Raw genomic sequence first — 14256 nt, forward strand, 5'->3', positions numbered from 1 at the left:
CCGCCGCCGCCACCTCCTTCTCCTCCTCACGGAGCGGTCCCTCTTCCCCGCAGCCTCCGGTCATGGGGCCTCCGCCGCCCGCTCAGTTACCACAACAAGAGCTGGGCCCGCCTTCGTCGTCGTCGTCTTCCTCGCCTTTTCCTCCAGCCGGGTCGAGCCAGCGGAGGGCAGCGACTCGCGGGGTGGGGGTGAGCGAGCGAGCGAGCGGCCTTGGGGGGTTGTGTATTAGTGGCGGGGGGGGGGAACGGTTTCTCGAAAGTACGCATGCGCGGGGGTGGCGGGGGGGTTAATGGAGTTCGGGGCGCCAGTATAAGAACCCCCCCTCCAATGTTAGGGACACCCTCCCTCTCCTCAGATAGGCCATAATATTCCAGTAGCGCCGTGCGCGCGATTACAGAGCCACAACAACAACAACAACAAAGGTCAGTCCCCTGCCCCGAGGAGCTTCCAGACTTAAGGTGGGAAACGGGCGGGCAGGAAGAGCAGGTGCAGCTCTGCTTCGTTGCAGGTGGAAGCAGGGACGGGACTGGAGGAAGGAGCCCTGGGGCTGAAGAAGGGCAGAGTGAGGGGGGGGGGGTCCGTAGCTAGGAAGACACCAGCCTCTGTGCCTTTTGGAGGGAAGGGTCAGCGGTGCATACTGGGCATGCAGGAGGCTCCAGGATCAACCTCTGGCGTGAGAAGGATCCGGTGGGAGGTGTTGGGAAAGACCTTTTCTGCCCCTAAGCTGCTGCTGCCAATCAGAGCAGACCATTTGAGACAGTAATCATGGCTTGGAATGAGGCTGACTCCCATATTCCGTTGCCAAGAGAGAAAATACACAGAGAACTCCATCGTTTCTCTCCCCTTAAAATAAACATGAAAAACTTGGAGCTTCCTGTAGTAGAGGAGCATATAATGAATAATGATCTCAGGGCCAGTTGCAAGGTTTAGCAAGTAGAGAGTAGGAAGGAATGAGATAGGTTTTAGGTTATGTTTTAGGTTTTAGGTTATGTTATGCCTTAATAGGTCATGTTATATTCTGGATTATGTTATGTTTTATAGATTATGTCTGAATAGGATGAGAGTGTCAGAGATACGTGCAAATGTATATGTGAACCCGGTCTTTGGGTGGGTGTTTGATTTTCGTTGTTGTGTATACTGTGTATATACGGACAATGACAATAAATTTATCTATCTATCTATCTATATGGGATTTTAGTGCTGTGAACTCTGCTTGCCCTGTTCTCCCCCTTCAACCCTCACTTCGTCCATAAAACTAGGTTAAGCAATTTCTGCACCTGTTTATTCGAAGAGGGTTCCCTGAGTCTTGGATGCGGTAAAAGCAACACAAACAACCTCAGCCACACAAACAGCATTTTAGCCGCTCAGGTCTTACTTGAGCCCTTGGCTATGGAGAAGGCTTTCTGTTGGTTCTGCATGCTCACTGTCCAGAGTGATGATGGGCAGTTTCTTTTCTGCCTGGAGAGGGAAGGGCATGAGAGAAGAAAAGTGCTGGAGCTCTGGCTTTGTGCCCACCTCCCCTGAGAAGGTCACATGGCCTTGTCCTGATTTGACCTACTTGGATGGAAACACTTGGCCCCAGCAGAATGGCAGCCTGCCCTGTTGGCTTGCCAAATTCCCAGGCAGATGTGCAAGTACAACAATCACATTAAAAATAAATCTTGGCATCCCTCCGGCAGGTGACGCGAGTAGGGAACGTCACGTGAACAAGGATCAACAGTAAGCTTTATGAATTAAGTGAAATGGCAGGGATGAGGCTATAGTCAGAAGGTTGGGGCCTCTAAGCTGTTTCGTTTCAGTGGCCCTCCTTTTGAAGCTGGTTGGGGGGGGCGTAATTTTAGTATGAGAAAGCAACTGAGAGGTGCCAGGGCATGTACAATGAATAACTCTGACTCAAACATCTTCTGAAAATGATGTGATGTTTACATAGGACCATCACTGTTGTGGTGCTTTACAGTGTACGGTAGCCCAATCTTTCCCAAAAGGCATTTGAAATTTAACAATGTAAATGACAAAACAGAAACAAGGGCATGCTTCAGTTTCCCAGATGTAAAATGTAACCAATAATTATGTATCTAGTAGGCCAAGATGAGGACATTAAGGTGCTGTGACTTTTTTGTTCTTAACATACTTCAGAAATCTCAGAGCTGCTGTAGAAAGTGTTCATGTGGTCTTACCAGCTGAGCAGTTATCAGGTATTTCCCCCCACCTCCTTGGCTTCCATTGCTATGGGGCTGGTGCTCCCAGATCACTCGTCTCATCCCAAAAGACATTTTCCCAATAGCAATTGAAAAAGTGGCATTTGTATTTAGAAGATCAACAAAGGAATGGGGTAGTGCAGGCAAGATACTTTTGAAAGGTCACCCCCGACACTTCTGGAATTTGGATTGTAACGATGTAGTTTCCATCGCCCAAGTGGGAGTATTCCAGGCCTTATAGCAGAGTGGGAATTTACTGGTCCTGCTCCCCCCTCCCTCACTGCTTTGCCTGGCTAGCTATGCATCTTGCTGGCCTGGGTATATCATATAAAGAAGTGTGAGAGGGGATGTGGCAACTAGCCCACTGTACAAAGGTAAAAGTTACATGAGTTTCTCTCTCCACTTTTGCCTCCTGAAGGTTGCCCAGAAGGCAAGGCGTCCCTGAGACTGGAAAAGGTTCCCACCCCTGCCCTTGCATCATGCAGCTCACCTGATTAAAGCAGTGTACTAGTTCAGTGGGTAAGTGTTGGGTAAGGTAAATGCCATCTCTTTTATCAGGCATTTGCAAAAGTAAAAGGAGTGTCATACACTGAATCCAAGATAAACTGTGTCAGAAATGAAACCTCAAGATGAGCTGGACTGTGTCCTGAGCCATTTTTTTTAATGCAGACAGATTTCCACTGTTGCTGCAATAATTATGCACTCGCTTTGGCATTTAAGATTGTGGTAATAATCTTTTCTTTAAATATTGAAACTGAAAACAAGTCACAAGTGCTCTTTAAAGGTTGACGTTGACATCTAGGAATCTAAATCTTTTCCTGCACTCAGAATAGGGCTGGTGCCTAAAAGTAGATTTAAAATGCGGAGTCTTGTCCCACCATCATGATATTCTTGTAAAGAAGCTGGTAAAATGCGGTCTTGACTCTGCTACCACTCAGTGGATTTGTAACTGGCTGACTGACCGAACCCAAAGGGTGCTCATCAATGGTTCCTCTTCATCCTGGAGAAGAGTGACTAGTGGGGTGCCACAGGGTTCTGTCTTGGGCCCAGTCTTATTTAACATCTTTATCAACGACTTGGATGATGGACTCAAGGGCATCCTGATCAAATTTGCAGATGACACCAAACTGGGAGGGGTGGCTAACACCCCAGAGGACAGGATCACACTTCAAAACGACCTTGACAGATTAGAGAACTGGGCAAAAACAAACAAAATGAATTTTAACAGGGAGAAATGTAAAGTATTGCACTTGGGCAAAAAAAATGAGAGGCACAAATACAAGATGGGTGACACCTGGCTTGAGAGCAGTACATGTGAAAAGGATCTAGGAGTCTTGGTTGACCACAAACTTGACATGAGCCAACAGTGTGACGCGGCAGCTAAAAAAGCCAATGCAATTCTGGGCTGCATCAATAGGAGTATAGCATCTAGATCAAGGGAAGTAATAGTGCCACTGTATTCTGCTCTGGTCAGACCACACCTGGAGTACTGTGTCCAGTTCTGGGCACCACAATTCAAGAAGGACACTGACAAACTGGAACGTGTCCAGAGGAGGGCAACCAAAATGGTCAAAGGCCTGGAAACGATGCCTTATGAGGAACGGCTAAGGGAGCTGGGCATGTTTAGCCTGGAGAAGAGGAGGTTAAGGGGTGATATGATAGCCATGTTCAAATATATAAAAGGATGTCACATAGAGGAGGGAGAAAGGTTGTTTTCTGCTGCTCCAGAGAAGCGGACACGGAGCAATGGATCCAAACTACAAGAAAGAAGATTCCACCTAAACATTAGGAAGAACTTCCTGACAGTAAGAGCTGTTCGACAGTGGAATTTGCTGCCAAGGAGTGTGGTGGAGTCTCCTACTTTGGAGGTCTTTAAGCAGAGGCTTGACAACCATATGTCAGGAGTGCTCTGATGGTGTTTCCTGCTTGGCAGGGGGTTGGACTCGATGGCCCTTGTGGTCTCTTCCAACTCTATGATTCTATGATTCTATGATTCATCTCTGTGCATGTGCCCATTCACTTCCCTTAATCATGCAATTCATCATTCCAGGTAGCAACCTCTTCTTGCTGAAACTTTTGAAAATTGTCAGTGGATGTGACTATACCAGTGAGATGCCCATGGGCAGGACTTCTGCTTCATTTGGCCCTCCTCTGCTAGGCCTGCCATGACCGCATTCTTCACCAGCGTCCCCAACTGGATTCAAGATGCAAAGCAGGAGGAGGAGGAGACGGGCTGGAAACTAGTCCCCCGCCCCAAGGGCCGAGAAAGCGAGAGCCAAGGGAAATGCCAGCACGAACCGCCAGGAGCCTCCTTCCCCAGTGTGGATAAGCTGAGAGCAAACCCAGAGCAGAGACCGTACGGCTGCCCTCAAGTGCACTGTGGCAAGGCCTTTGCTTCCAAGTACAAGCTCTACAGGTATGTAGGGGGGATGGGTTGGAGCAGGTATGTTCAAAGTCCGGCCCGGGGGCCTAATTTGGCTCGCCGGTCAGTTTAATCTGGCCCCTGCTGCAGTTTATCACCTTGGGCAAACTGCAAAAAGAAGCTCAACAACTTCAACCCTAAAAGGTCAAAAACTTTGGTCGGCCCTCATGCATGTTCACTTCATCAAATCTAGCCCTTTCTGAAAAAAGTTTGGACACCCCTGGGTTGGAGCGTTGGGCTAGGACGGAGCAGCCTCGGGTTCAAGCTTGGCCATGGAACAGGTTTGTTTTAGAGCAGTGTTTCCCAAGCGTGGGAAGGATAACTTACACTATGCAGCCATAGATGAAGAGTTTGGGGCTGCTGGTGAAAGGCAACAAACCTCACCACACAAGCCTCCATAGCATTCTCCCCCCAGGTCCCATTTATGATCTGAATGGTGTAAGATGTGTGGATGGGTTTGGCAAATGCCAAATTCTTCGCTCTCCTTCACTCCTATAACTCTTAAAACTGGGAAGAGGAGAATCTCCTTGCCCAAGCTAACCTGCACAGCTTTTGTGGTGCTTGTGGTGGAGGCGGGGGCAGGGACACAAGTAAGCTGCTTATAACCTGTGCTTCTTTTCCCCGCAAGGCACTTGGCCACCCATTCTGCCCAGAAGCCCCACCAATGCATGTACTGTGAGAAGATGTTCCACCGCAAGGACCACCTTCGCAACCACCTGCAGACACATGACCCCAACAAAGAAGCTCTCCACTGCCCAGAGTGCGGCAAGAACTACAACACCAAGCTCGGCTACCGGCGCCACCTGGCCATGCATGCTGCCGCCAGTGGCGATCTCAGCTGCAAAGTGTGCTTGCAGATGTTTGAGAGCACCCAAGTCCTGCTGGAGCACCTCAAGGCCCACTCCCGGAGGCCCTCGGGCAGCGTGAAGGAGAAGAAGCACCCGTGTGACCACTGCGACCGCCGCTTCTACACTCGCAAAGATGTGAGGAGGCACCTGGTCGTGCACACGGGCCGGAAGGACTTCCTGTGCCAGTACTGCGCCCAGCGATTTGGCCGCAAAGACCACCTGACCAGACACATGAAGAAGAGCCACTCCCAAGAACTGCTGAAGATCAAGACGGAGCCAGTGGACATGCTAGGCCTCCTCAGCTGCAGCTCAGCCGTGGCAGTGAAAGAGGAACTGAGCCCCGTCTTGTGCATGGCATCCCGGGATGTGATGAACAGTAAGAGCTTCCCTGGGATGCTGCCAATGGGCATGTATGGGGCACATGTCCCCACCATGCCCAGCTCAGGAATGCCCCATTCTTTAGTCCCTAACCCTCTGCCAATGGGAATGAGCTACCCCCTGGAGTCGTCCTCCCCACCACAACCTCCCCCAAAGTACCAGCTTGGATCTACCTCGTACTTGCCTGACAAGCTCCCCAAAACAGAGGTGGACAGCTGTTTGGCAGAGCTCCCTGGAGGCCTGTCCCTGGTGCCTGGTGAGCCATCCTCGTCCTCTCCTCAGCCTATCACCCTGGAGGAAACTCTGCTCTCCAAGAGCCCCGCTCTGCTTTCTGAGGCTCTCTGTGCTGCTAACATGGACTTCTCCCATCTCCTGGGCTTCCTCCCCTTGAACCTCCCGTCAATCAACCCTCCCGTGTCCTCGGCGGGTCTGGTCATGGGCTATTCACAGGGAGAGACCCAGTCACTCCTCACCACTTTGCCACCGCAAGAGGCGCCAGGAGCTGCGACCTCCCTTGGCTTCGGAGCACTTCACTCGCTGCCCTCCATGTTCTCTCCTGGCTTGGGTGCAACCACCTTGCCACGTTTTCACCAAGCGTTCCAGTGAAGCAGCCGGGGAAAGAATGGGACTTCCCTTCGGCGTGTGGATTGGGTACGGCAAAGGTGCCCGGATTTGTTTTCCTTCCTACCGTAGTCTGGGAAGGCTTGAGGGGAGGAGTGCCTGCGTGGACTGGACTTTGATGTGCGCCTCAGTCCCAGACAGTGTGTAGGCTGCTGCAAATAGAAATTCAGGTATTTCCCCAACCTTGTTTGTTTGGTAAATCAGGCATCACACTGACCTTCCTTGGGGCTTCCGTCCTCATTCCACTTTAGGAGGTGATTGAATCGGGGGTCTGCCTCACGTTAGGGCACAACATTTCTGCTGCATTTCAGCGCCTCAGTCCACAGGGAAGGCTGGAAGAGCCTGTTGTCGCCCGCTGCCCTTCCCACAGCACCTCTGCTGGTTGCGCCCACACAGTGCTGAGTGCGTGCAGAGTCAACACTTCCTTTCTTCAGAGCCGCGTCATTAAGACTCATTCCAACCAAATCGTGTTTACGCACCCGTAAAAAGTCTTCCCACCCACCCCTCACCCCCACCATTGCAAATCAGGAAGCGCCAGGAACACCGTCCTTGTTTCTGGCGCAGCTCGCACACTGTTTACACAATGGAATCGGGTCTCCCTGATTTCACTTCACTACTTCCATTTCTTCCCCTGTGGGGAAAGCAAAACTGACTATGGATTGCTTTTGCCAATTTAGCTGACTGCCCTGTAGGTCATGTTCCCTTAAATCTCAGCGTGGGTCAGAAGGGTCCTGCAGCCCAAACAGCCCGGCTTGTTTTTCTGTGTTTGTGAGCACTCTTTCCCAAAGCATACGCAGGGATGGAGGGGAGTGGACCACGGCATCACCTGTTAATGGAAGCTCGTTGCTTGAGGGCTTCTCCCCACTTCTGTGGCTTACTTAAGTTCAGCACTGAGGTCTGCCACAATGACTTGCAATTGACACTTGGTCCTTGGCTTTGAAGCACAAAGGAGCTTGCTGAGAGAAGCCAATGCTTCAGCCCAGCAGCAACAAGTCCTGAGAAGAAGCTTCCTTCTACCTCACCCCAGTGCTTGTTGGAGGAAGCCATTGGGCTGTGCTTTGCAATAGCCACAGAGCTTAATATTTCAGCCTCATAGGCATTGGAATGAGCTTGCCCAAGCCGTTCCTTTGCCCAAAGGACTAGGGCCACAGTCTTGCTCTCCCAGTGGCTCAGCAAGACTTGTGCCACTTGCCTCTTGAAGGAAGTTTGGTAGCATTTGTGGGTGGCAACTTTGACCCAGCTGTGTTGTGTTCTCAATATGCCTTCGTACCCTTGTTCCTGCGCCATGGGTCTGCTTCCCAAAACTTCCTATGCTCTTTTGTCTCCTTGGGACCTTACATTCCTTTGTAAGACCCCCTGGGCTTTTCTGCCCCCCCCCCTTGCACAGCCTGTTCCTAGCGTTTCCCCTGTGTTCCAGGAATGTGTTACCCAGTTAAAATGAGGGTTGCTTCGTAGTGTTTTCTGCGATCTTGCACCCATACAGTAAACCAAAGGGTGGGGACATGCAAAGAGTGCAGTGGCTGTCCGGGTTGCTGTCTGATTCTGCTGTGACAGTTCAGGGTCCTTGCGTGCTTTGTCTTCCAAGGCAAGTTGATGAACTGGGCCCATTGGTGCTTCCCAGTTGCTCCTGGGTTTCTGCTTCTCCATCATGCATTTGCATGCTGGGTTTGCTGCTTCCTTTCTCCCTCTTGCTTGGATTCCACTTCCTTTTTCCCTTGCCATTTCAGCAAGCTGCTTTCCTAGACTATTCTGTCTCTTATCACAGCAAATACCTCATGAAGTAGGTTCCCTTCTTCCCTGTCCTTATGAACTCGCACTTGGTAACCTCGTTTGGGGTCAGTCTGCCTGTGTGGCACTTCAGGGTATCTTCACGAGCCACAGATGTTCACTTCTTCATACCTCAGATATATACATACATATATAAATAAATATATGGGGTGGAGTAGGGGTTAAGACAGTAGGATCTGTTTCTCTTGCTTGCCTGCATATAAGCCTACCTCTGCCTTCATTCTAAGATGTAGTTAGTAGTCTCTCTGGAGCCCCTTCTGCTTCAGCAGATACATAACAAGTTTTTTTTCTACTAGTTCCAGTTAGTTCCAGTTTGCTTTTAAGGTCTGGGTTTTTCTCCCATTGCCTTCCAGTGTTTAGATGCTTTCAGTACAGGATTCCCCCTCCTGTCACAAGGACAGGCTTCGTAGGCTTAGCTAGCCCTTCTCCAGCTGGAATTTTTTCATATCAGTTTAGTATTTTGCATTATACGTACCTCAACAATAGCATGTGAAAGTGAGTTCCACAAGCCATGCTTCTTGATCTGTTTTTAAGACGTTGCCTTTCTAATTTCAGCGAGTGCCTTGCGCTGGGTAAATAGGAGAGTGTCTGGGCTTCTCCTTATCATTCAGTATTTTTAAATACCTCAGTTGTGTTTCCTGTTCCTCTCTTTTTCCAGAAATTGCTGCACAGTCTCTTATGCAATCCTCACCACATCCCTACCTCGACACTTGTGATAAATCTCCACACTTCTGCCTTCTTCAGACTTTTGAACGTTACTGATCCACGATTTTCTCAGTTTGAGTTGCCTTTTTGTTGTGTGACTCTTCCAGTTTTTGGCAATTCCTGCCTTGTCTGTTGCCTGCTTTGCTGCTTCCAGCCTTGAGTTTTGACAAAAGTCTGACTCAGGAGAATATTTCAGGCTATAGCCCTTGTTCTTTTGAATATGTCTCCATGACTTGTGTTTCTTTGCTCTTATTACCTAACCGAAGATATAGGTAAGATCTCTGTGCCCTCCAACCCCGCCCAGTAATTCAGAGCCATCTTGGACCCCAAGCTTAGTATTCACATTTATACCAAAATATTTCTCTGCTAATAATTTGGGGTGGGGCAAGAACTTGAGTGAGAACCATCCACTGAAGCCATGTTCACATGTTACATATGTAAGATTTGCCATCATGTCCCTGTGTTCTTCAGCCAGGATGCATTTTGCAGGAGGAAGAAGCACAGAGCAGCTCAAACTGGGCTGAGGAGGAGAAATGTTGCAGAATCTTCTGTCCCACTACCAGGGCATTCTCTCTGTGCAGAACTAAGTTTTCTCTGAAGTTTTTTTTTGGGGGGGTACTTCCTCCACCCCTTTTAGCTTTACTCAGGAGTGAAATCGTCTGAATCCGAATCTGCTTGGCAGGTAGCCTGGTCGTTGTCACAACTAGGCAGTGGGAAGGAGGCAACACTTAAGATAGGAATTAGCAGGTTCCTCCCCTTGGTGCCTAGCCCAGAGATAGTGCTACAGTAAAAGGAAAAGGTCCATCATTCTCACTGCTCGTCAGGACAACTTTCAGGTTACCTTGAAAAGTTAGATGAGCTGATTATCTTACCTAGTAGTTGTTTATCCTTATCCCATTATTACACTTAATGACAACTAGTTCTACAAACTTGTAGCCGGTGGAAATAAGGATATTTTATTTGTGTTAAGCTACTGTAAGTGAATTTCATTGAGGCTCATATTATTTGGAAAGCTAAACAACTGGTCTCTATTCACCCTTTCCAACTGGCATGTGGTTTTTTTTTTTTAAAAAATACTTCAGTTGTTTCCTTCCTTTTGATCCTAAATGTGGCATATTTATAGGGGACTTAATTTCACACAACTTGTTTCATAGTGTGATGCCCGTTGTGAAGTAGAGTTGGGTCTTGGAGTTAAAGAGGTTTCATTCCTCCTCGCAGAGAGAATTCAGCTTTAACCAAGACCATTCCTTCATCTCCCCCCTCCCCTATTTTCCTAGAGCTTACAAATGGTTCAGGTCATGATGAGGTGATCTTGCCACAGCCCATGCTCTGTTAAATGCCGCTTGTATTCTTGTGTAGTCCAATCTGATATTTACCACCCTTTCATGAACCATTGAAGGCAAAAGGTTTTTCTTCCTTTATGGTGTGGCAGATGCCAGTTCATGCGGCACAAAGACTGGTAGGATCACCTGTTGAAGATTTCAACCATGTCAAAGGGGGGATTGGCTAAAATGGCTGCAGTTTGTTGGATCCTCTTGGCCATTTGATCAGCCTTGGTGTACCTTTTTAGCCTCCCTCTTGAAGAAGCTGGTACTTAGACCCTTCCTAGCTTTAGTGATGCCAGTGTTACAGCGACCCAAACATTTAGCTTTGTGGTTTCTTCCTGTACCAGTTAGCCACCTGTTTTATGCCGAATGCTACAACATCACAGCTCTCTGTGTTGGGCTCTTTCCTATTGACCAAGCTGTTTATTTCCCCTTTTAGTTAGCAATAAGCCCAATGGCTTTATTTTACCAGCACTGACTTCTTCTCTGTAAATAGTAAACTCATCAAGGGGCAGGGAGGGTTGTACCGTCCCTTCCTTTCACTGGCACATCTTAAAACTCATAACCCATTTTATTTTCTGACTGACATTTTATTTTCTAACACACTCTTCTGTCCCAGAACGCTTTGCTCTCCCGTCCTTTTGTGTTCAGATGATGCCTTTGCAAGTTCTTTTGTTTCTTGCCTTGTTTTGTGGGATTGACTGTCCCCAAGAAGAATGTGTCCTTCACAGCAGTGGAATTAAATTTTAGAATACCACTATTTCTAGACTTGCCCATTAGAAAGGGCGAAAGCGAAAAGTTGTGCAGCCTCCTGGGATTAAAAGGAAGAGGGAAAGTTAACATCTTTTGGATTAGTGTTACGTAGGAATCTTTGCTTAAATAGTTATGCCAGATAAAATGAATGACTGCAAGTGCAAGCTCTGTGCAAAGAGTTAGACCTACAGTGTGTTGTCTACATGTGCACTGCATGCTCCCCTCCCCTCTGCATTGGTGGTCCTAGCAGAAAGGTCCCCTCGACTGCCAGATCTTAACAAAAATGGTGAAAATGGTATGTGATCACAAAGTGGGAGTTTTGTGGCCGAGAGAGTGAGTACGTATGTTCTTGAACCCTCTGTGATTCTGGCTTGGTTTGTGTCTTTCTGCATTTTTTGCAACAGCTGTTTCCTTGGGACATCTCAGAGTGCTTCCTCTCACCATCCACCCAAAGAAAGAAATGTTATGTGTCGTGTCAATGAACTAAGTATCTCTCTGCTGTTATCCATGGCTGTTTAAACTGACCCTCCCTCCAAAAAAAAAATCTAGGTAGTCTGGAATGGCTGCCTTTGCCTTTCCAGTTTTAGTGTGTTCTCAACCTCTAGCAAGCATCTCGTTAAAACTCTGGGTTTTTGCTTAGTCTTAATAACTAAGAGCTGTGGTTTGTTTTGTTTGTTTTTAAAATTGAATGCTTTGTAATGTGTTTTAACCAAGGTTTTACCCTACCTGCTAAACAGGATGCTTTTGCCTTAGAGCAGGCTGTGGGGCTATACCCCCCGCCACACACACACACACACACACACACACACACACACATACACACACACACTTTGTGATCTGCCACCTCAAGGCGCCGGCCATCACTCCCATGTACCTGCTGCTGCTTGCGATGGTGGCCATGTTCTCATAATTTCATTGTACTTCTGTGTGCATATACAGGATGGTAAGGGAACAGGGCAACTGCTGTCACCCATGAGAAAAAGGGGGTGATGGAGGCATTGCAGGAAGGAAACAAGACTTAGTAGCCTGCACCTCCCCAGAGAGGAACTGAAGCCTGTGGGTGCCTGCACTTGGCATGGCACGTGCCCCTGGTCAGACAGCTGAGCTCTGGTTGCTCCTGCAAAAGCCTTAATAGCATACACTGTGACTCTGGTGTGCTTTGTACTGGGCAGGGTGGGGGGCAGGGAACATGGGCAGAGGACAACATAATCTGCCTGCAGTGGGGCACGATTCTTGCTTTGGAATTTGAGATTTGGGACAGCATCTAGGAATGCTGTATTCCTAGTCATTTTTCACGGGAAAGTTTCCTGTTCCTCTGAACAGCACAAGAACTGATGGCTTGAACTCACAGGTGGCCCCTCTGCCTGAGAGTGTCTGTCCCGTGACTGTGTTTTTGCTCTCCTGCTCAGGGGTGTGGTCTTAACAGCTGAACTTTCAAGGGCTCATTTGGAATTTCTCCGACCTTGCACCTTGCAAGAGGGAGCTGACCTCTTTGGCTCACCTGAGCCGTACCTGCCTCGTCTCCCAAGCCTGCCCGCCTGCCTGCCCTCCGCAAGAGCCACCAAGGCCCTCTAGGCCTGAAGCTGGGACTTCTCAAACAAATCTAGCACTTTTTCTAAATACAGCAAATAACCTCCTCTGATGAAAAGTATTGTAGGACTTCTTACAAGTCCAGGTTTTTAAAACTAAAGATTGAAGTGCCATTAGGAAGTGTACAGTTCATCATTGTTCAGTTAGCTTTTCTTTTGTCTTACAGAATTAAGTCCAAAATGAAAGAGGGTGTGTTTTGTTTTTTTAAAAATGAAAATGCTTATTAAAAATGTTTGAAGTATAAGCTATGCTGTTTGTTTGTGGGAGTGGGAACACCTATGAACAACGCAGGTTGTATATACTCAAGCTCCATATTCTCTATCATCCTGCTGGAGTCTCTGGCTCTTCCCTAGAAACCTATCCCAGGGGTGTAGCATGGGTTGCCGCTGCCCGGGGTGAGGCAACTGTTGCACGTTAGTCCCTTCAGTAGCCAGTATCCATTGGGGGGGGGCGTCCTGTTGTCCGGGCAGCCCAGGACCCCAATACACTGTCCAGGCTCACACCCTGGGGACGTCACTTCAGTGCTGCCAACACAACAAAAATAATGTGGGAGGTAGCAGGTCCGAGTTACCATTTTCGGCTGCCACAGCAGGTGCTGTGATTCTCCAGCGGTTTGACTCCCCCCCCCCGAGGTGTACTCTTACTTCTCTTGAAAGAGATGGATGCCAGCCACAGCAAGCTGAGTGTGTGCTACTATGAAACAAGCACCTGCAAATGGAATAGTGGTTCCTAGATAGACTTCTATGTAGAGTGAACATATTTAGTGGGCTTAAGAAGCCTTTGTGAATTGTTAGCTGGAAAAGTATAAGACTGGGGGGGGGGGCGGGGCAGGATTGATTGAACAAGAGTGGAGGAAGTAACTTGCTGCTTCAACCCTGAACAAACGAGTGCTTAGAGGGGTTGGGACATACAGCAACATTTTGTTTTTGGTCCTACTTGTTTATATTTAAATGCCAGTGACATGGAATATAACAGACTAGTAAAATTACTGTTGATAAGACTTACCGTATTTTTTGCACCATAACACTCACTTTTTTCCTCCTAAAAAGTAAGGGAAAATGTCTGTGCGTGTTATGGAGGGAATGCCTACGGGTGGCATGCCTACGGATTTTCCTCCTCTAAAAACTACGTGCGTGTTATGGTCGGGTGCGTGTTACAGAGCAAAAAATACGGTATCTCCCTTGCAAAGAATAAGAGATCTTCCCCAAGTCTTGATCTCTTTTTGGGCTTTGAAATACCACCTTGAATGACATAAGACCTTTTCAAGTTTGTGCTGGCGGCTGTGGTAGGGTCAAACTTATTCCATACATTTAAAGGCAATATTTAAGAAACTAAATGGTAAACCCAACACTCTCCATATATGGTTTCAGTGAGACAGGGACTACTCAGAACCTCACCCCTTCAAGGATAGAAGCAGTAGGGAATCCGGTGGGAAGTAGACCCACCCAACCCGGAAATGGAATGAAGCCATCAGGTAGCTTCTAGAATGGCTGTCCTGCAGGGAGAAGATGGGCATTCTTCCTCTTGCCAGCTCAGACGTCCATGGCAAAGTTTCCCTTCGCACAGAACATAGTTTTTGGCAAATGATGTGATCAGAATGATTAACAGCAGAGCAAATGCAAGTTATG

The 14256-nt window shown here is 48.1% G+C and overlaps 1 protein-coding gene across 3 annotated transcripts; it reads left to right on the forward strand.

Moving 5' to 3' along the window:
* The first annotated feature begins 52 nt into the window (after positions 1–52).
* Positions 53–12872, forward strand: PLAGL2 (PLAG1 like zinc finger 2). Of its 3 annotated transcripts, none has more exons than XM_081196405.1 (4): positions 53–188; positions 2617–2717; positions 4249–4614; positions 5249–12872. In XM_081196405.1, the coding sequence occupies exons 3-4, from the start codon at positions 4364–4366 to the stop codon at positions 6450–6452; spliced, it is 1455 nt and encodes a 484-aa protein (XP_081052531.1). In that variant the 5' UTR covers positions 53–188; positions 2617–2717; positions 4249–4363; the 3' UTR covers positions 6453–12872. The 3 variants fall into 3 exon arrangements, with proteins under 3 accessions (XP_081052531.1, XP_081052533.1, XP_081052532.1); XM_081196406.1 differs by having other exon boundaries at positions 77–182; XM_081196407.1 differs by lacking the exon at positions 2617–2717 and having other exon boundaries at positions 63–188.
* Positions 12873–14256: the final 1384 nt, after the last annotated feature.

The sequence above is a fragment of the Podarcis bocagei genome, assembly GCF_964188305.1.
Source record: "Podarcis bocagei genome assembly, chromosome: 5".
Classification (NCBI taxonomy): domain Eukaryota; kingdom Metazoa; phylum Chordata; class Lepidosauria; order Squamata; family Lacertidae; genus Podarcis; species Podarcis bocagei.

Excerpts from the sequence above, each read along its gene's own strand:
- PLAGL2 (XM_081196405.1), top strand. The coding sequence starts at position 4,364 with ATGACCGCATTCTTCACCAGCGTCCCCAACTGGATTCAAGATGCAAAG. Across the intron at positions 4,615-5,248 it reads TCCAAGTACAAGCTCTACAG|GCACTTGGCCACCCATTCTG; the intron begins GTATGTAGGGGG and ends TTTCCCCGCAAG.